Genomic DNA, 21,898 nt, shown 5'->3' with positions numbered 1-21,898 from the left:
TATTATTGGATACATTATTTAAAGACCCGCCAAGATCAACAGTATTCCATAGTATGGAAGATTTGAGATTTGTATTGAATGAATAGTTGTTTAGAATAAATCGCAGAGCAAAAAAAAAAGGAAATCCAGTTTTTTTGATGGTGAGGAAGCAGTATTTATGATGTGCTTATGCTCAGAGAGATTAGAGGTAATCCATAATAGAAATAGGTGATCTTGTTTAAAAATCTGTCGACAATGAGAATGGAGCAGTAAACACTTTTACAAGAATTAAGATAAGCCTATTAGAAGGGTTGAAGTTCAGTTTCCTTTGCTCCATTGGACACTGATGATCTCATTCTGGCAGCATCAACTACTGCAGGACTTCAATGCTTGTTAGATCATACCCCCATCTGTCCTTCCTCATAGCTCCATGAGTTAAATATGGAGCTATGAGGATAGACATTACCCCAGTATAAGATCATACCAGTCTGACTTGGGTGATAGTAAAGTTTCAGAGCCGGATAGGGATATTTCTCAAACTCTGAACACTCAACAGAATATTGCTATATTCAGACCAACTGATAATTCTAAATTAACTTCTGGTTCAGAAGTCGAGTATGCAATCACTAAATCCTTATGACAAGAGTACAGTAAGACCCCTGTATCCGCAGAGAATACGTTCCAAGACCTACGATGGATGGCTGAAACCGCGGATATAAGCGAGCACCTGCTGACCCCACATATAGCATGATTTTCTTGTACATACATACATATAATAAAGTTTAATTGATAAATTAAACACACAGTAAGACATTACCAACATTAAATATGGTAATAATAAAGTACAATCAGTCCTCATATAACGTGTTTACATTACACGAATTCGATCATAGACGATTTATAAATCGGGGAACGATATCTTATAACACGAACCGAATTCGCTTATGCACGATTTGCCTTTGTGTTTACAAGGAATAGCAGTTGAACGCGGAATCACCCCAACTGAACACAACACGATACAAATGAAGAGGAGATTCTGAAAATGTATTTATGTGTTTTATATCAGTGAAGGAGAAACACATTTCACCATAATAACATAAAATTCCAGCTATCGGTATTATCGCGAATGCAATTAGATGGAGTTTACTACCAGTTTATAACAGATTCCACTAGTAGAAATGCAACTGGAAATTGTTTTTATTGTTTTATGGTAGTAACCCCTAGAAATGTGCTTTAGTAAAATGTGAGGTGTTAATAGTGTATCTTTACGGTGGGTTAATAGTGTATCTCTGCCTTTACGTTGTTTATTCAGTTGCTAGACGTGCGCAGCTTGTTTATGTGTATCAAGCATGCCTCCTTGTTTTGTAATTGTGCTTTATTCCCTAAAAATGAGTAAAATACTTAAAAGGTGTGAAAAGGAAGCGTCCTGGTGAAGACACTGCAGATTCAGACAGAAAAAAAAAAAAGCAATATCGATAAACATAGGCGGACTGGGTCAAAAATTCTTACCCGGGAAAATTTGTAGTGGCCTCACACTAGTGTTTATGGCCAAAATCACACCGGCCACCGGGGTTTCCCTGGTAAGGCTTGTGGCCAGTCCGCCACTGTCGATAGCGAAAAAATATGAAACTGTGAAACGCTTTGAGCAAAATGAAAGACCATGTGATATTGCACGTGCTACAGGCCTAAATGAGGCAACGCCGAGAATTACAAAGAATGCAGAGAAAATAAAAACAAATTTCATAGCAGGAAGAACTCAAAGTGTAATTAAAATCCATTAGATTAAGACACAAAGAATTGGAAGAGATGGAACGGCTGTCATCTGTTTGGATAGAAAATCAAACAAAAAACAGTTTGCTTACGATAGAAGCAAAAGCATTAGCAATATTTTATTACTAGTCATAATAAAATACATATTTTTTATTATTTATTATATTATAATAAAATATAATATAGTAATAAAAAATATTATAAAAATTATAATATTATTTTTTACTATGTATTTTAATCGTTATAAAATACGTAAGTATTTTATTACAATTATTTATTGTGTTTGGTAATGTTTTGGTTACCGATGTGTGTTCAATCTTGGGTGGTCGGCACCTACCCTATTTTTCCCATAGGGCCTGTTGTTTATATTGCACAATTTTGCATTGCACGAGGGTTTCTAGGAACACAACTATCGTGCTATACGAGGACTGACTGTACAGCAGACTCTCGATTTACCGGGATTGGTTTATTAACCAGAACCACTTCAAGACTCCAAATTAAAAAAAAAAAAATCGACCAGAAATCTTAAAATTCAAGTAATAACTAGAATAGGTATAAACAGATATTTTGCAAGTCGTGAATGAGAGACAAGAACCGGCGTTATAAGTCGTCATTGGGAGATTAGTGTACCTATTCTCTTTCAACCCCCATTGTCTTCACACCTACCACTCAAAACAAAAAGAAAAAAAAAGAAAGGACAAATTTTGTTTTGTTATTTATGTCAGGGATGTTGGAATTTTTTTTTTGTAGTAACTTTTTTTTTTATTTTAGAAATCATGAAAATGATAGGCAAATGCAAGAGTTGTGCTTTCAAATTAAAACAAAACTTGAACTTATTCAAGTTTGAAAACTGTGCATCCATTAAATCTCTAAAGAACCATTATAATGTTGGTGACCAAACCATACGTGAAATTTTAAAAAATAAGGGGAAGCATCATATTAGACACATGAATAGTACGTGTTAAGTTTTTTTCCTAACTGAAAAAACTGCTAACTGAATCAGCGGATACGGGGGCACAACTGTATAAAGATGTTAAAATTAAAAACTTTAGGATTGTTAGGAACAAAGGGGTTCTATTTGAAACTATAAATAAAGAAGATTTGGAGAGGATTAGACAGTCTTCTACTATCTCTGTTGAGGGACTGCATTCTGACACACAAATTACCATACCCTACAATACTAGTATATGATGTACCAAAAGAAATGCAAAAGAAGCGATTCTTGAGGATATTTGAGAATTTGAAGTGCTGATCAAGACATCAAAGGCAGATATTGTTGGGATGTCAGAGACATGGTGTCACACAGATATAAGCAGTGCAGAATTGGATTTTGGGGAGTACAATGTATACAGAAAGGATATACAGGGTTGGAAGGGAAGAGAGGTTATGATGTTAGTTAAGAAACACATAAATTCCAAGGAAATGCATCCAGTTGACATGGGTGGACAGTCAATGTTGAGTCTGTTTGGTATGACATAAACCCTGGGAAAGGGAAAATGAGGGTAGGAGTGTGTTATAGGCCTAATGATGCAGAGAAATAGAGTGGGCCAGTAAATCAGAATGTCTTTTATTGGAGGATTTTAACTTTCCAGATATTGACTGGAACTTGTGGGTTGGTCACTCACACACACACACTAGCAAGGCTTTTGTGGATTTATTGGAGAATTGTTTTCTATAGCAATGTGTTTAAGGAGCAACCAGAGGGAGTAATACTCTTGATCTGATTATCAGCAGTGATTATTCATGCATTAAGAATTTGCAAATAAAGGAACCACTAGGTGACAATGAACACAGTGTACCGATGTGGGATTTATTTAAAGATGTAACTACCATCAAGGGTAAAGGGAAGGGTTTTTTGTTTTCATAACGGTCACTACAGTAGTCCCAGACAGTTTTTAAAATACGGTGGGATCAACTGATGATGTTAAAAACGGCGAATTCTAAATGAGAAGCCTTCAAGAATTAATCTTTGAGGCTTTTCATACCAACTATGAAATTCTGTTCAAGTTTTATACCTAAATGGATGTCAGATGAACTAATGAGTCTCGTAGCAGAGAAGAAAAATGCATGGGATGCATATAAATTATCAGGTTTCACAGAAGGCTATGGCAGATATAAGCCAGTCTGTAATCAAGTCACAAAGGAGGTTAGGCAAGTGAAGACTGATTACGAGAAATCCTTGCAAAGGACGCAAAGAAAAACAACAAAGACTTCTTTACTTTTGTAGGCTCTAGAAGGAAGGGAATGAATCAGATTGGTTCATTTGATGTTGGTGGTTCGACCGTTGATAATCCTGCTCAGTTAGCTGACAAACCGAATGAATATTTTGTCTGTACATTCACACATGAGGTATTCTGTAAGGAAGGGGAGAACAGAAGTTTACTAAACTCTAACATGGAGCTAAATGATTTTGTAATAACTGAGCACAAAGTGGAGGAGAAATTGATGAAGTTAAACATAAAAAAGGCACCTGGGGCAGATGGAATCTATCCAGTTATATTGAAGGAGGCAGCGAGGGAAGTAACAAACCCTTAGCCATAATTATGAGAGCATCCTTAGATTCAGGGGAAGTCTCCATGGGCTAGAGATGTGCAATTGTATCCACAATTCACAAAGGGAGTTCAAAGGGTGACACAAATAATTATAGACCTCTTGGTTTAACTTCTGTACTGAGGGACAATAATGGAGTCACTGGTTAAAGAAGTGACGCAGGATCACCTACACAAGACTGCAGTAGTAGTTCAGACACAGCATGGGTTTGTTAAGGGGAAGTCTTCTCTGACCAATTTGATTGGATATTACAATATGGTCACAAAGGAACAGATTCAAAATATAATTTTGATATTAGCATTAGTAGAGGCATATGATGCAAGAAAGCAAGTTTATGCAGCATCAACCAGAAAAAAAAAAAAAAAAAACTTCCACTTCATCCCTCCATTCGTTCAAAATACCTGTCCAGCTGAGCCTTATTTAGGCTATCAACTTCCAGAACTAGGGATGGAAGTCTGTTCCACCAACCAACTACCTGCTGGCTAAAGGCAAATTTCCAGACATCTATCCTACATCTGTCTTTCCTCAATTTGAATTTATGCCCTCTCAGGTGATTATTCTGAGCAAGAGGCACAATCCCATCAGCATTGAGCATGCTCAAACTATTCAAGGCTTTATACACCTCTATCAGATCACCTCGCCGGTGCCTAGTCTCCAGACACTGTAATTTGCAAAACTTAAGCCTTCCTTCATAAGAGCTACCCTTTGTTCCATTCACTAACCTTGTTACTTTCTCTGTACTCATTCCAGCAGTTCTACATCTTTCTTGAAATGAGGCCTCCAGACCTGTATACAGTACTCAAGGTGTGGCCTGACCATTGCCTTATACAAGGGAATAATCACCTCCTTATCCCTGCTAGAAAAATTCATGTATATCATTGATAAGACACCATGAGCTACTCTTGCAGCCCGTCTGCACTGCTCAAAGAACTTCATATCTGCCTGCACAATTACCCCAAGGTCCTTCTCATTCTCTACCACTGTCAGTGTAGTACCACGAGTTGATACGTTGCTCTGGGGTTGCTGTTTCCCATATGTAGTACTTTACATTTGTCAATGTTAAACTTCATTTGCCACCTCTCAGCCCATCTGCTCAACCTTTCCAGATCCTGTTGCAGCAGCATAGCGTCAGTAGTGTCCTTAACAACCCTGCCAACTTTTGTAGCATCTGCAAACTTGGACATTAAGCTTGATATACTATCATCAATATTATTTATAAATAGAGAAAACAATAATGAACCTAACACTGAACCCTGAGGGACTCCACTGATAACTGAGCAGTGTCCATTGATTACCACTCTCTATCTTCTCCCCCTCAACCACCCCTTTATCCATAGCAGCAATTTGCCTCCAATGCCACACTGCTCCAGTTTGTGCAGCAGTCTTCCGTGTGCAACAGTATCAAAAACCTTTCTAAGATCCAAGTATATAATGTCAAAGTTATTCCCTGCATCCCGTTCTTTTGTGACTGCATCATAGTATCCAATCAAATTGGTCAGGCAAGACTTCCCTTTAACAAAACCATGCTGTGTCCAAGCTATAACTGAAGTCTTGTCTAGATGATCCTGCAGTGCTTCTTTAACCAGTGCCTCCGTTAATTTTCCTGAAACAGAAGTTAAACTCACAGGTCTATAATTACTTGTGTCAGCCTTTGATCCTCCTTTGTGAATTGGGGTCACATTTGCACATCTCCATTCTATGGGTACCTTCCCTGAGTCCAAGGACGCTCTCATAATTATGGCTAAGGGTTTGCTGACTTCCTTTGCTGCTTCCTTTAAAATAACTTGATAGATCTCACCCACACCATTGCCTTTCTTGTGTTTATCGTCAACAATTTCTCCTCAACTTTACTCTCAGTTATTACAAGATTATCTAGCTTACTGCCACTGTTGATTACACCTCTGGCATTCCCCTTGCTGAATAACTCCTCGTGTGAATGTCAATGCAAAATATTCATTTAGTTTGTTAGCTACCTGAGCAGGTTCATCAACAGTTGAACCATCGATATCAAGTGGACCAATCTGATTCATCCCCTTCCTTCTAGAGTTTACATAGGTAAAGAACTCTTTGCTGTTTTTCTTTGCATCTCTTGCCAAAGTTTTCTCGTATTCTGCCTTCGTCTGCCTAACCTCCTTTGTAACTTGGTTACAGATGAACTTATATCTATCATAGGCTTCTGTGTAACGTGTTAATTTATATGTATTGCAAGCATTTTTCTTCTCTGCCATATGTCTCATTAGTTCATCCGACATCGATTTAGGCCTAAACCTTGAACAATATTTCTTAGTTGGTATGTAAGTCTAGTAGCTTCCAAGATAAATTCTTTGAATGCTTCCCATTTTGAATTTGCTGTTGGTAACATCATCAGTTGGTCCCACTGTATAGAATTTAAATACTGTCTCAGACCATCGTAGTCGCCTTTACGAAAGCAATAACCTTTCCCTTTACCCCTGATGGTAGTTACCTCTTTGAGTAAATCCCACTTCAGCACACTGTGATCACTGCCACCTATTGGTTCCTCTTTCTGCAGATTCTTAACGTATGAAGAATCACTACTGATAATCAAATCAAGAGTATTACTCCCTCTAGTTGCCTCCCGAACATGCTGATTTAGAAAATAATCATCCAATAAATCCATCGTAGTCGCCTTTACGAAAGCAATAACCTTTCCCTTTACCCCTGATGGTAGTTACCTCTTTGAGTAAATCCCACTTCAGCACACTGTGATCACTGCCACCTATTGGTTCCTCTTTCTGCAGATTCTTAACGTATGCAGAATCACTACTGATAATCAAATCAAGAGTATTACTCCCTCTAGTTGCCTCCCGAACATGCTGATTTAGAAAATAATCATCCAATAAATCCACAAAAGTCTTGCTAGTGTGTGAGTGACCAACCCACAAATTCCAGTCAATATTTGGGAAATTAAAATCTCCCATTATAAGACTCTCTGATTTACTGGCCCACTCTATTTCCCTGTACAGTTTCTTATTATACTCCTCAGAGTCATTAGGCCTATAGCACACTCATACTCTCAATTTTGATCTCCCAGTGCCTATGTCACACCAAACTGACACGACATTGCACTGTCTGGCGATGTCGACTGGCTTCACTTCCTTGGATTTTATGTGTTTCTTAACTAATAGCATAACCCCTCCTCCCTTCCTATCCTGTCTATCCTTTCTGTAGACGTATATTTTGTATATTTCTGTAGATGTATATCATATACTTGGATTTCAGGAATGCTTTTGATTCTGTTGCACATGAAAGACTGCTGTACAGATTGAAGTGGTGTGGGATTAAGGGAAAGTTACTGCAATGGATAAAGGGATGGTTGAGTGGGAGGCAGTAGAGAGCAGTAATAAATGGACACTACTCTACGTGGACTAATTTTATTAGTGGAGTCCCCCAGGGTTCGGTGCTGGGACCATTGTTGTTTTATGTATTTACTGCATATTGGTAGCAGTAACCCAAGAGAAACGTACCAACTGTGTGGTACTACACTCAGGGAGTTGAACAGTGAAAACGACCTGGGGATAATTGTGCAATCAGATATGAAGTTCTCTGAGCAGTGCAATCGGGCTGCCAGGGCAGGTGATGGAGTTTTGTCAATGATATATAGGAATTTTGCTAGCAGAGACAAGAAGGTAATTATCCCTTTGTATAAGGCAATGGTCAGACCACACCTTGAGTACTGTGTATAGGTCTGGAGGCCTCATTTTAGGAAGATTTAGAGTTGCCAAAATGACTACAGAGAAGGGCAACAAGATTGGTGAGAGGAACAAAGGTGGGTGCTCTTACCAATAGAGGCTTAAGTTCTACAAGTTGCAGCATTTGGAGACTAGGCACCTGCAAGATGATCTGATTGAGTTGTATAAGGCCTTGAACAGTTTGAGCAGGCTCAATGCTGATTGGATAATTCCGTTTGCTCAGATTAAGAACCTGGAGGAGGGCATAGATTAAAATTGAGGAAAGTCAGTTGTAGATTAGATGTGTGTGTGTGTGAAAGTTTGCCTTTAGTCAGCAGGTGGTTGTTTGCTGGAACGGACTTCCATCTGTTATTGTGGAAGTTGATTGTTTAAATAAATTTAAGACTGAACTAGACAAACATTTGCAGTGACGGGATGGGTGAAATGGGAAGTTTTTTTTTTTTTTTTGGCTGATGCTGTATAAGCTTGCTTTCTTGCATCATTTTCCTCAACTAATGCTAATAGTTTCAATAAAAACTTAAGAGTCTGTGGTTTCACTATGGAAGAGGTTGAAGAAGAGCTTAATTTGAGATTTAGTTCTGGAAATAAAATGCAAGTTATAAATTGGATCATCGGTTTCTCACCTAGAACTCTTAAACATATCAAGGAAAAAGACAGACTGTATTTGGGATTTTCATCATAGAAATTCAGGAGTTTTACTATTGTAACAAAGTGGTTTGGGTGTCTGGCCTTTGGGCATCAGACAGTACTGAACGCACAAGACAGTTTCATGCAGGCATTGTGCTAATGGGGAGCCCATGTATGCTGACTGCCTTAATGAGGAATCCCCTAAATGCATAAATTGTACGTGTAGAAACAGAGCTTTTGACCATTTGGTATGTGACCCTTTTCCAGAATTTAAGAACAGCTGATCTTGCAAAAAAAAATCCCTAATGAATAACACAGTCATAAACCAGCTTAAGTACAGAGGTTGATACATCAATATTATCTTAAAATTCTGCAAGTGAATGCACAATGATCCAGATCCATACCAGATGAGTTTATATGTGGCATCTTGACCGGCAGAATTACTTAACAAGTACAGGTCACTGTTGAACAAAAGCCGAGAATTAGGGTTGAATTTGAAAGTGTCTGCAATTCTGCCCAGACACGATAGGAGGGAGTATATGATGAGAGCCTTGTCGATCAATTCGGCCCTGGAAAGATTGTGCAAGGCTCAAGGGGTAGAATTTTTTTCAGCCTGGACTGTACTTGTTAACAGGAGAGATTGCTTCTACAGGGATGGGATACACTTAAATAGAAAGGGTGCAAGAATATTTGCTGATGCTATCGAGGCAGTGTTAGGTGGGTCGGAAAACTGCTAGCTTGGGGGGAGACAAAGACCAATAGATTGACAGAAGCCACTGGTAGAGGTGAAAGAGATTCTTGCACTGCTTCTATTAGAATGAGCAGAAGCCTGAAAAACAAGATGCATGATATTTCAGAGACTGCTGGGAGCCATTGCGGTACAAGTAAACACATGGGTTGTGTTAGGGTAGCTAAGAATAGAAACAGGTGCAGGTATACTTGCGTGTACACCAATGCTAGGAGTTTAGTAAATAAATTTGATGAATTTGAGGTATTGCTAAAAACATCAAAGGCAGATATTGTTGGGATATCAGAGACGTGGTGTCACACAGATATAAGGGATGCAGAACTGGAATTTGGGGAGTACAACGTCTACAGAAAGGATAGACAGGATAGGAAGGGGGGAGGGGTTATGCTATTAGTTAAGAAACACATAAAAAACAAGGAAGTGAAGCCAATCGACATTGCTGGACAGTGCAGTGTTGAGTCAGTTTGGTGTGACATAAGCATTGGGAGATCAAAATTGAGAGTAGGAGTGTGCTATAGGCCTAATGACTCTGATGAGTATAATAAGAAACTGTACAGAGAAATAGAGTGGGCCAGTAAATCAGAGAGTCTTATAATGGGAGATTTTAATTTCCCAGATATTGACTGGAATTTGTGGGTTGGTCACTCACACACTAGCAGGGCTTTTGTGAATTTATTGGATGATTGTTTTCTACATCAGCATGTTTGGGAGGCAACTAGAGGGAGTAATACTCTTGATTTGATTATCAGCAGTGATTCTTCATGCATTAAGAATCTGCAGATAAATGAACCACTAGGTGGCAGTGATCACAGTGTGCTGAAGTGGGATTTACTCAAAGAGGTAACTACCATTAGGGATAAAGGGAAGGGTTATTGCTTCCGTAAAGGCGACTACGATGGACTGAGACAGTATTTCAATTTTATACAGTGGGACCAACATGTTGTTACCAACAGCAAATTCAAAATGGGAAGCATTCAAAGAACTTATCTTGGAAGCTACTAGGCTTTACATACCAACTAAGAAATATTGTTCAAGGTTTAGGCCAAAATGGATGTCAGATGAATTAATGAGGCATATGGCAGAGAAGAAAAATGCATGGGATACTTACAAATTAACACATGACACAGAAGCCTATGATAGATACAAGTTGATATGCAACCAAGTTACAAAGGAGGTTAGGCAGACGAAGGCAGATTAAGAGAAATCCTTGGCAAGGGATGCAAAGAAAAACAGCAGAGTTCTTTACTTATGTAAACTCTAGAAGGAAGGGGATGAATCAGATTGGTCCACTTGATATTGATGGGTCAACTGTTGATGATCCTGCTCAGGTAGCTAACAAACTGAATGAATATTTTGCATCGACATTCACACATGAGGAGTTATTCAGCAAGGGGAATGCCAGAGGTGTATTCAACTCTAGCAGTAAGCTACAGAATCTTGAAATAACTGGAGTAAAGTGGAGGAGAAATTGTTGAAGATAAACACAAGAAAGGCACCCGGGATGGATGGGATCTATCCAGTTATATTAAAAGAGGCAGCAAAGGAAGTAAGCAAACCCTTAGCCATAATTATGAGAGCTTCCTTGGACTCAGGGGAGGTACCCATAGACTGGAAATGTGAAAATGTGACCCCAGTTCACAAAGGAGGATCAAAGGCTGACACAAGTAATTATAGACCTGTGAGCTTAACTTCTGTTCCAGGAAAATTAATGGAGGCACTGGTTAAAGAAGCACTGCAGGATCATTTAGACAAGACTTCAGTTATAGCTCAGACACAGCATGGTTTTGTTAAGGGGAAGTCTTGCCTGACCAATTTGATTGGATACTATGATGCAGTCACAAAAGAACTGAATGCAGGGAATAGCTTTGATATTATATACTTGGATCTTAGAAAGGCTTTTGATACTGTTGCACATGGAAGACTGCTACACAAATTGGAGCAGTGTGACATTGGAGGCAAATTGCTGCTATGGATAAAGGGGTGGTTGAGGGGGAGAAGACAGAGAGTGGTAATCAATGGACACTGCTCATTGTGGACTAATGTTATTAGTGGAGTCCCTCAAAGCTCAGTGTTGCGTCCATTATTGTTTTCTGTATTTATAAATGATATTGATGATGGTATATCAAGCTTAATGTCCAAGTTTGCAGACGATACAAAGGTTGGCAGGGTTATCAAGGACACTACTGACACTATGCTGCTGCAACAGGATCTGGAAAGGTTGAGCAGATGGGCTGAGAGGTGGCAAATGAAGTTTAACATTGACAAATGTAAAGTACTACACATGGGAAACAGCAACCCCAGAGCAACGTATCAACTCTGTGGTACTACACTGACAGTGGTAGAGAATGAAAGGGACTTGGGGGTGGTTGTGCAGGCAGATATGAAGTTCTCTGAGCAGTGCAGACGGGCTGCAAGAGTAGCTCATGGAGCATTGTCAATGATATACAGGAATTTTTCCAGCAGGGATAAGGAGGTGATTATTCCCTTGTATAAGGCAATGGTCAGGCCACACCTAGAGTCCTGTATACAGGTCTGGAGGCCTCATTTCAAGAAGGATGTAGAGCTGCTGGAACGAGTACAGAGAAGAGCAACAAGATTAGTGAATGGAACAAATGGGTGCTCTTACGAAGAAAGGCTTAAGTTTTGCAAATTACTGTGTCTGGAGACTTGGCACCAGCGAGGTGATCTGATAGAGGTGTATAAAGCCTTGAATGGTTTGAACATGCTCAATGCTGATGGGATTCTTCCTCTAGCTCAGAATAATCACCTGAGAGGGCATAAATTCAAATTGAGGAAAGACAGATGTAGGATAGACGTGCGGAAATTTGCCTTTAGCCAGCGGGTGGTTGGTTGGTGGAACAGACTTCCATCCCTTGTCGTGGAGGTTGATAGCCTAAATAAGTTTAAGGCTCAGCTGGGCAGGTATTTTGAATGAACAGAGGGGTGAAGTGGAAGTGGTTTTTTTTTTTTTTTTTTTTGGCTGATGCTGCATAAGCTTGCTTTCTTGCATCAAATGCCTCTACTAATGCTAATGACATTTTGACTTTACAAGAACCCTATAGCATACAACAGTAAAGCTGATAACACATACAAAATTGTTGGATATCCTTTGTCTGCCAGAGTTATCACTTATAACCTTAAACAACCAAAAAGTGCTGTTGTAGTTTTCAATAGTAATACAACAATAACTGTTGTTTCGATTTTGTGCTGTCTTTTCTACATATATTTATGTGTCAACAAAGCAATTAGATTTTTATCTGATCTCTTTATACTGTGCTCCACATGTAGATATTGGAATTCCAGTTCATCTATTGAATGAAATCCAGAATACTTTTTCATCCTCTAAAATTGTGTTATCGACTGACTAATTCTAAGTCTACTGTGGCACAGTGGAGGAAATGATGTTAGAGGTTTGGTCGTTGAGGAATTTGAATTAGGTTTGTTATGTATCGTCCAGTGATGGACGATACATAATCGAATATAGATCTCGCTTTGTCGTTTCTCCTAACATGACACCTCATATTTGAGGATTGGGATGTGAATCCTGAAATCTGTACTAGTGATCACAGAGCCATTTCGTTTAAAATTACCATAGTTGTTCAGGGACAGACAAACATTAATATTCTTCAAGACTTAAGAAGATTCTCTAGCAAAACTATTAATTGGTAAAAATTTAAGGAATTTTTAAATAGTGACCTTTCTGAAGAAAAAATGTTTCGTTTGAATGGACTCTGCTCTTGAATTTGCCAACTACCTACAAAATATCCTTTTTAGAGCTTTGGAATATTCTGCTAAAAGAAAGATTAGAAAATCAGTTTCCACTCCCTGGTGGACTTCCCAACTTTCAGAGCTTAGAAGAAGAGAGAAATGTTGCTTGGAGAAATTATCAGCGTCACAAATATTTATCAGACTAAGATGTTGTACTTTCACGAAATGCTTTTAGTGCTGCACATACTCTATTTCTGATTTTTTTTTTTTTTTTTTTTATGAAAACCCCAAACACGAGAGGTATTAGAACCTATAGTACTTAGTACCGTGCATGGATTGAGAAGATGAAAGAAGATATTTGACATTAGACTTGAGCTTCTGTAGACTGTAATTTTCAGAAAATACATATGAAGGAAGGTTGTTCCAGAAAAACGGCAGTTGAATGAATAAATGAGGAAGATGAAAAGTTGGTTCTGTGAGTTTGAAGTTGGACAGTAAATGGATGTTAGCTGGTGGCAGAATATGTTTGGACTGCTTTGAAAGAGAGAGAGAGAGAGAGAGCGAGATTGGGAATTGTAGGAGCCAATTCAGAAGAACAGTGCCATGGAAGTATCTGTAGAAAAGCAATGCAGCAGAAACAGAACATCTATGAGACAGAGTGGAGAGATTCTGTTAGAGATGAGTTATTAATTAACTTAACTGCCCATTTCTGAATGGAATCTAGAAGCCTGAGAGAGGTCTTGGGGGCACTGCCCCTGATGTGGGAACAATATTCCATAGTAGGGTAGATTTGTGATTTGTACAGAGTAAACAGCTGTTTGGAAGAAAAGTAATGCCTAGATTGAGCGAAAGAGAAAACAAAGTTTTTTTTAGATGCAGAGTAAGCAATATTTGTAATGTGCTTGTGCCAAGAGAGATTAGAAGTAAGGGCAATCCTCAAAAGAGATATATCATGGTTTTGTTAAGCATGGTTTTGTTAAGGGCAGGTCTTGCCTGACCAATTTGATTGGATACTATGATGTAGTCACAAAAGAACTGGATGCAGGGAATAACTTTGATATTATATATTTGGATCTTAGAAAGGCTTTTGATACTGTTGCACATGGAAGACTGCTGCACAAATTGGAGCAGTGTGGCATTGGAGGCAAATTGCTGCTATGGATAAGGGGATGGTTGAGTGGCAGAAGACAGAGAGTGGTAATCAATGGACACTGCTCAACGTGGACTAATGTTATTAGTGGAGTTCCTCAAGGTTCAGTGTTGGGTCCATTGTTGTTTTCGGTGTTTATGAATGATATTGATGATGGGATATCAAGTTTAATGTCTAAGTTTGCAGATGATACAAAGGTTGGCAGGGTCGTTAAGGACACTACTGACGCTATGCTGCTGCAACAGGATCTGGAAAGGTTGAACAGATGGGCTGAGAGGTGGCAAATGAAGTTTAACATTGACAAATGTAAAGTACTACATATGGGTAACAGTAACCCCAGAGCAATGTATCAACTCTGCGGTACTACACTGACAGTGGTGGAGAATGAAAAGGACCTGGGGGTAATTGTGCAGGCAGATATGAAGTTCTCTGAGCAGTGCAGACGAGCTGCAAGAGTAGCTCATGGTGTCTTGTCAATGATATACAGGAATTTTTCTAGCAGGGATAAGGAGGTGATTATTCCCTTGTATAAGGCAATGGTTAGGCCACATCTTGAGTACTGTATACAGGTCTGGAGGCCTCATTTCAAGAAGGATGTAGAGCTGCTGGAACGGGTACAGAGAAGGGCAACAAGGTTAGTAAATGGAACAAAGGGTTGCTCTTACGAAGAAAGGCTTAAGTTTTGCAAATTACAGAGTCTGGAGACTAGGCACCAGCGAGGTGATCTGATAGAGGTGTATAAGGCTTTGAATGGTTTGAGCATGCTCAGTGCCAATGGGATTCTTCATCTTTCTCAGAATAATCACCTCAGAGGGCATAAATTCAAATTGAGGAAGGACGGATGTCGGATAGATGTGCGGAAATTTGCCTTTGGCCAGCGGGTGGTTGGTTGGTGGAACCGACTTCCATCACTTGTTGTTGAAGTTGATAGCCTAAACAAATTTAAAACTCAACTGGACAGGTATTTCGAACGAACGGAGGGGTGAAATGGGAGAGGGTTTTTTTTTTTTTTTTTTTTTGGCTGATGCTGAATAAGCTTGCTTTCTTGCATCATATGCCTCTACTAATGCTAATGCTAATCATCTCGCCTAGAAATCGGAGTATCACCAAAGATAAGCATAGGAGCAGATGAATCCTTTTTGGAAGATATAAGACAGGACTGAGTTTTAGAAGGATTGAAATCAGCTGAGTTGTCTTTGCCCCACTGTATAATTACCTGGATATCGGAATTTAAGGAATTGGTAATGGATATTTGAGAAGTTGAAGCTGATTGAGCAGGGTGAGGTTTCTCAAACTGGAAAGTGGAATGCAATGTGCTATCATCAGCAAAACTATGGATAGGATTTCCGGTCAATGGAAGAAGGTCATTAATAGGTAATTTTCCTTGCTGATTTTAATGTTAACAATTCCAGCTGGCTTCCATTTTCTAGTCACACGGACCCAGCTGGTCGAGATGCTGAGGCTTTTGCAATTACTAATTACCTTGCCCAGATTGTTCCTTTACCTACCAGAATACAATAAAATCCTAAATATACAGCCTACATGCTTGATCTTTTTCTCACAAACAACCCTTCTAAGTACAGAGTTGAGGTCAGATCACAACTTGGTGATGGTCTTTTCTCCAATGGAGCCTTTCTCTCTTGGCTATTTCCAACCTTGTGTTATTTGGCATCACAAGAATGCAAAATGGGGTGATCTGTGAGATTTCTTTTCTTGTTTTCCTTGGTCAGATTACCATTTCAAATCTTCTGATCTCAACATTTGCTCAGATCATGTCTTCTAGAGATAAAATCCTTTATTCCACACTTCACCTTAAAATCTCATCCTTTATCTAAACCTGGGTTTTCCAATAAATGTGCTAAGGCACATTTATTGGAAAAAGAAGAATATTGCATATTGTAATTGGTTTGCATCCAAATCTCCACATTCATTTTTTGCTTACACGAAATCACACAACAATTGTAAAGCAGTTATTAATCAGTCCAAACTAGATTTCGAACAGGCTGAGATAGAAAACTTGCTTCTTGTCCAAATGGTTTACCTCTTGCTAAAGCTGTTGGCCACAACTTTTGCCCAACCCTGTCAAAATCAGATGGTTCTATTGCCACCTCAGCTAAAGATAAAGCTGACATGCTAGCATCCTACTTATCTTCTAACTTGTGTATTGATGATCATGGTAAACCACCTCCTACCATTCTCAGTACACTCAATTCAGTGCCTCCTGTGTTCTTCTATCAAAAGAGTGTAAGAAGAATTTTGAAAAGTGACAGGTCTTGATGGTATTTCTCCACTTGTTCTCAAAACATCAACACCACACAATATCTGTGCTGACTTATGTAAGTTCAGAATCAGAGAAAAGCTTTTGTTGCACTTGTGGTGCTTTTCATGTTTTCCTTGGTCATGTTTTCCCTCCACCCTTCCTAAATACATTATACGTACTATAGTGTAATATCACATATCCGTTGCCTCTGTTATGCCAACATTAGTTGTTCTAATGAGGAGTTTGAGTTTCACTTATTTTATTGACAACACTTCTGTCATCATTGTACATACAGTTAAGACTAAGTGTTCTTGTATAGTTTGCACACCCTTGAAGTTATTTAAACTTGTTTCCTTCACATTAACTTCCCCCTTTCATTTGAAATTTATACCTTAAAGTAGTTGCATGGGACTGTCAGGTAATTCCATGTGCTTAAGCAATGAAATGCATCAACTGTTCAGTTTTATGAAACAGTTAAAAAACTCGTATCCCAATAAGTTTTTTTTTTTTTAATTGTTTAATAAAAGTGTGAGGATTCTATCAGTGAAATAATCATTTTTGTACTCTTAGCAATTTTTTTAAAATCAAGAGTTTAAACTTAAGTAGGTCCTTACTCTTTCTTGGAAAACACACATAAAGGGATATAAACTTAAACTGAAAAAGGATGGTTGCAGGATGAATGTGCAGAAATTTGCTTTCAGCCAGGGTAATTGATTGTTGGAACAAACTACCAGCTGGTATTGTAGTAGTGGGTTGTTTGAGGCTTGCTTCCTTGCATCATTTGCCACTAATGCTGAGTGGGGATTTTATCACTGCAGTGTGGTCAGAGGTAAATATTTTTCATTGATTTTTTTTTTAATTTTTATTTTATTTATTTATTTATTATCATTGCTGTGAAGTGCATGAATGTGCAATTTTTTAATTATAATAGTAGTATATTATTATTATTATTAATAGTTTTTTAAAGGAGTTTTTGAGTAATTTTTTCCAAAAAATTGCTCAAAAATTTAAAATATAAAATTTCATGTTCCATAGCTTCAGTTTTTAAAAAATTTTCTTTGTAAAATCATCCTTTTTTTTTTTTTTTCATATAAATGTTTATCATACTTCGACATAATTTTGACCTTGAGCTGAGTTGCTAACATAAACAAACAAATAAAAACAGTTTTCCTTGCTTGTTTTGAGTAATTCATGCTCCATGTGAAGGAGATTCAACTTGGAGTAAATATTCACTTCCCATGATCACGTGAACTTTCATTATAACTAAGAGGATGCTACAGTGGTGGCATCTCTGTGTGGCCTGCAAAATAATGGAATATTACCATCATTTCATAATTTGTGCACTTATATAAACATATTTTTATAACTGTAAAGGGTCATTTCACTTTTGGTTGCATTTCGGGTAAAAATCTGGTATTGTTAGTAAAAACAATTAATACAATTAATAGTTGAACTTGAAGGACTGATAATCTCCAGAAGCTAAGACTATTATTTCTGTATTTAAAATTGCTACAAATATATATGCACATCCCTGTGCACTACTTATAGGTTAAAAGTTTATAGATTTATTTCTTAGGGTTGGTATTCTAGTGCCACAGGATCTTATCATTCCTCTGTAGAGTGTGGACACTACACATTGATCCCTGTCTGTATTGCATACATTTTAATGGCCTATCTTTGGTATGATAGGCTATTATTTTACCTTTGGAACTTTTCATGTGTGGGAGATTCCAGGGTTACTAGCAGCCCTGTCATCATGAAGGTTTAAACAGATTTGATTGCTGAAAAATGACTGGACTTTGCCAAAATTGTAAGCAAATGGTTTTTGTGTCTGTCCGGTCAGAATATCAGTTTCATCAGAATTTTGCCTTCGTGTGACAACCTGGTTAGGTATTACAATGTTCTCAGGCCTCCTTATTTATTATCATTGAAAAAATGACCACAGCTGATTGGACTCTGAAAAAACATGATGATAGGTCCAACTCGTGTAATTGCACTAAACACTATTCAGATTGGAATGCTGTGTAAATTCTGAGAATTCCCAGAGAATATTGCTTATGAGCCAATAGAGAGGTTTAGAGGGGGTGTCATATAGTGGAACTGTTTCTCATGGTTTTGATTTGAAACTGTTGGTTGTGGTTCCTAGTTCACTAGCCACATCCTAAATTGTTATTTTGAACAATGTCATACTACTTTTGCTGTGTCAATTCTGCAGAAATGGATCATGCATTTACTACCCTGATAATGTTCTGAACTGCAAAGCCAGGCATTATTATTCTTCTGACTTGGGCCAAACAATTAAACAATTGTCTTAGCAAACACAAAATCCTGACCTGAATCCCATGGAACATCGTTGAGTTGGGATGGGACATCAAAACAAATAGTGACTAACACATCACTTTTTAACTGCATTGAAGGAGAACTGGAACAAAATATCAGCTACTTACTAATGTAAATTAGCTGATAATTTCAGTTTTGTAGTTGTGATAAAGGTGAAAGAGAGCCCTCACATCAATTTCTTAGGAAGTACTATGTTGAAACAATTTTGAGAGTTTAGCATATAATTTACATACAATACAAGTACTTTATTTTTGTTCTTCATATTTATTTTTATTTTTTGTTTTTTAGCATCAGCATATCATGAAGTAGATAAAAATATCAATAGTGCTGCAACACATGTTTCAGAAGTATTCACTGAATGTGAAAATGTAAATATATATGACTTCAAAGGTACCAAGCAGCCAAATAATCATAAAAAGCTAGAACTTGAGAAATCTGGTAGTCTGTTTTCTTTCTGCGAAACATCATCATCTTTGGCAAATGACATTCAGTGTACAAGTACGGCAGTATCAGCTACTCAAGTTTCTGTAAATTTATGTGATGCTGCCATAGAGACAGAAAACCAGGAAGCATGCAACAAATATACAACTTTTGAAGTTCCCATGTGGTTAGTGCCAACTTTGGTTGAAAGGCTAAGGAATCAAACACAGCTTAGCCATCAGAATTGTAAATTAGCAGTATCTACTATGGTAAGCTGTATGAAAGAAGCTTTTCCTGACTTGTTCAACATTTGGAACAAATTGGAGTGTAGCCTTGCTGAACACGAAGTGATTCAGGTAATGCTAAGATTTTAATGATTAATCATCAAAATATTAATATCATGACATGTTGGACAGACTTGTGTAACTGAGACCCACTAATATTTGTAAAATTGGACAAATGCTAACTTATTGTGATTTTCTGTTGTATAGGATCTGTGTCCTCATTTTCAATTAAATATTTAAATCAATCTAAGATCTCAAGCAGAAATTTCAAACAGATTTTTTTTCCCCCCAAAATATTATAAATATAGATATTTTAAGCCAGAAATTCTCTTACCTGAGATTTTCATATCTTTTTTCCAATCCTTCAGGCATAACTGCATCCAGGAATGGTGTAATTAGAATACTATTCCTGGATGCAGGAATGGTATTATAATCCAAGTGAACACGTGTTGAAGGCCGTATTTATATGATCGAGGCATGTTCCATTGCAGTATTTCAAAAGCAGGGGGGGGGGAAGGCTAAGTAGGTGAAAGGAAGAGAAGGAGATAGAAGAAAAGTTCCCACCCTTCATATTTAACTAATACTTTGGGAATTTCTAGAGTTTTGAACAGCTTCTAGATTTTCAAATTCCCAAACTATTAGTTAAATATGAAGGGGCGGAAATTTTCCTTCTATCCTCCTTCTCTTTCTTTCACCTACTGCACTTTATCCCCCGTGCTTTTGAAATATTGCAATGGAACATGCCTGGACCATATAAATATGGCCTTCGACACATGTTTGCTTCCCTTTGAAGATGGTATAAGCGAAAAGCCCTCACAGGCTTCAGATGGTTATCTCCCTTTATATTAGGCGCCTCCGTAGCCAGGTGGGAAGGAGCAGCAGTGCGTAGCACACCCTTCTTGATTAGACCGGGGTTCGAGCCCGTCACCACCAAATACGGAACATGCGGAAAGGTCAGGGAATGACCACCGCACCGGAGCAATATGGCCTTAGTTGCTAATGCTCCTAAAAAACCAAATAACAACATAACAACAACTCCCTTTATACCTCCAGTTATTCACTATGCATGGATTTAAGGTCAAAACATTCTTTTCATTCTTTTGTCCTGTTACAAGGTTCATCATTCTTTTTGCAGGTCTTTCAATACTTATTCCATCTATTCTAATTATACCATTCCTGGATGTTATGCCTGAAGAACTGAGAAAAAAACTTGAAAATCTTAGATAAGAGAATTTCTAAAACATCTATATTTATAATATTTTGGAGGGAAAAAAAAGAATCTGTTTGAAATTTCCGCTTGAGATCTTAGATTGATCTAAAAATTTAATTCAATTTAATTTAATTCAAATTGATCTAAAAATTTAGGACAGGGATCCTATACAACAACAGAAAATCACAATAAGTTGGCATTTATCCAATTTTATGAATATTAGCGGATCTTCTCGGTTACACAAGTTGTCTGTCCAGCATGTCGTAGTATCAAGTTTCGAGGCAATAGGATTCCCATAATGTTTTTTCTATGATGTCAATATTAATACCAGTGAGAAATTATTAAAAGTTTCAGTGGATTGGATTTCCCATGTTTAAAATAAATTACTAAACTGTATTTATTTTTTTCAGAAATACTTTTTTCCTTCACTTTTGGTGTCCTCATTCAGAGATTTGTGTTATATAAGGTTATCCAAGTATCTTTACATCCTTATATTCAATGTGTATAATGCATCTACAGCTTCTATGAGATGAAAACATTTAGTACATCAAGATTTAATACCTTTTCTCCTGAACGTGAGTCATATGACTTTTGCCAACATAAAGTTGAATACACATTCTTCTGATGATTGTTGTTTTTTTTTTTTTTTTTTTTCACATGGAACATTGGCATGATGATACAAACACCGCTTGCTCTCAAATAGTTGCCACAATGTAGTTATGGCAGGATTGTTCAGAATGTTACACTAGACAGCTACATTTGTGGTTTCATTGATATATATGTATATATTTGACAAAACATATTAACACATGTAAGTTTGAATTTTAATGCACCTAACAGTTTTCTGGACAGGAAATTCTTCTCAGCCTCATTCATTATGAAGAGTGTTTCATCTGTGAAGATTGGTGTGAAGTATCTGTTTGGTTTATTAGCAATATCGGCTGTGTTATCTAAGACTTTCTCACCTATTATGCAAGGGTCAGATCTGATTTGTTCTTGCCTCTCCTTATTCACACAAGTGAAAACCTGTTCTCATACTTTGCTCCTTATCCAACGATTTCCCGTGGTTGGCCTTTTCCAACATAACCTTTTTTGTGGTAATATTATAGATAAAGTTGTAACTGTTTGAGGCTTCAGTACTT

General features: G+C 37.7%; 1 protein-coding gene across 3 annotated transcripts in view; it reads left to right on the top strand.

Moving 5' to 3' along the window:
- Window positions 1–21,898, top strand: part of LOC150089714 (NCK-interacting protein with SH3 domain) — a 167,728-nt gene that overhangs the window by 32,335 nt on the left and 113,495 nt on the right. For all 3 annotated transcript variants that reach the window (XM_090368755.1, XM_090368754.1, XM_090368753.1), the window contains exon 4: window positions 19,131–19,618. In XM_090368755.1, the coding sequence (XP_090224881.1) occupies window positions 19,131–19,618 (488 nt within the window). The remainder of the gene's footprint in view (window positions 1–19,130; window positions 19,619–21,898) is intronic.

Source organism: Mastigoproctus giganteus, chromosome 2 (genome assembly GCF_048544385.1).
Source record: "Mastigoproctus giganteus isolate SK-2022 chromosome 2, ASM4854438v1, whole genome shotgun sequence".
NCBI classification, from domain to species: Eukaryota; Metazoa; Arthropoda; class Arachnida; order Uropygi; family Thelyphonidae; genus Mastigoproctus; species Mastigoproctus giganteus.
Note: the sequence above shows the minus strand (reverse complement) of the source record. Positions and strands in the feature narration are given on the sequence as shown.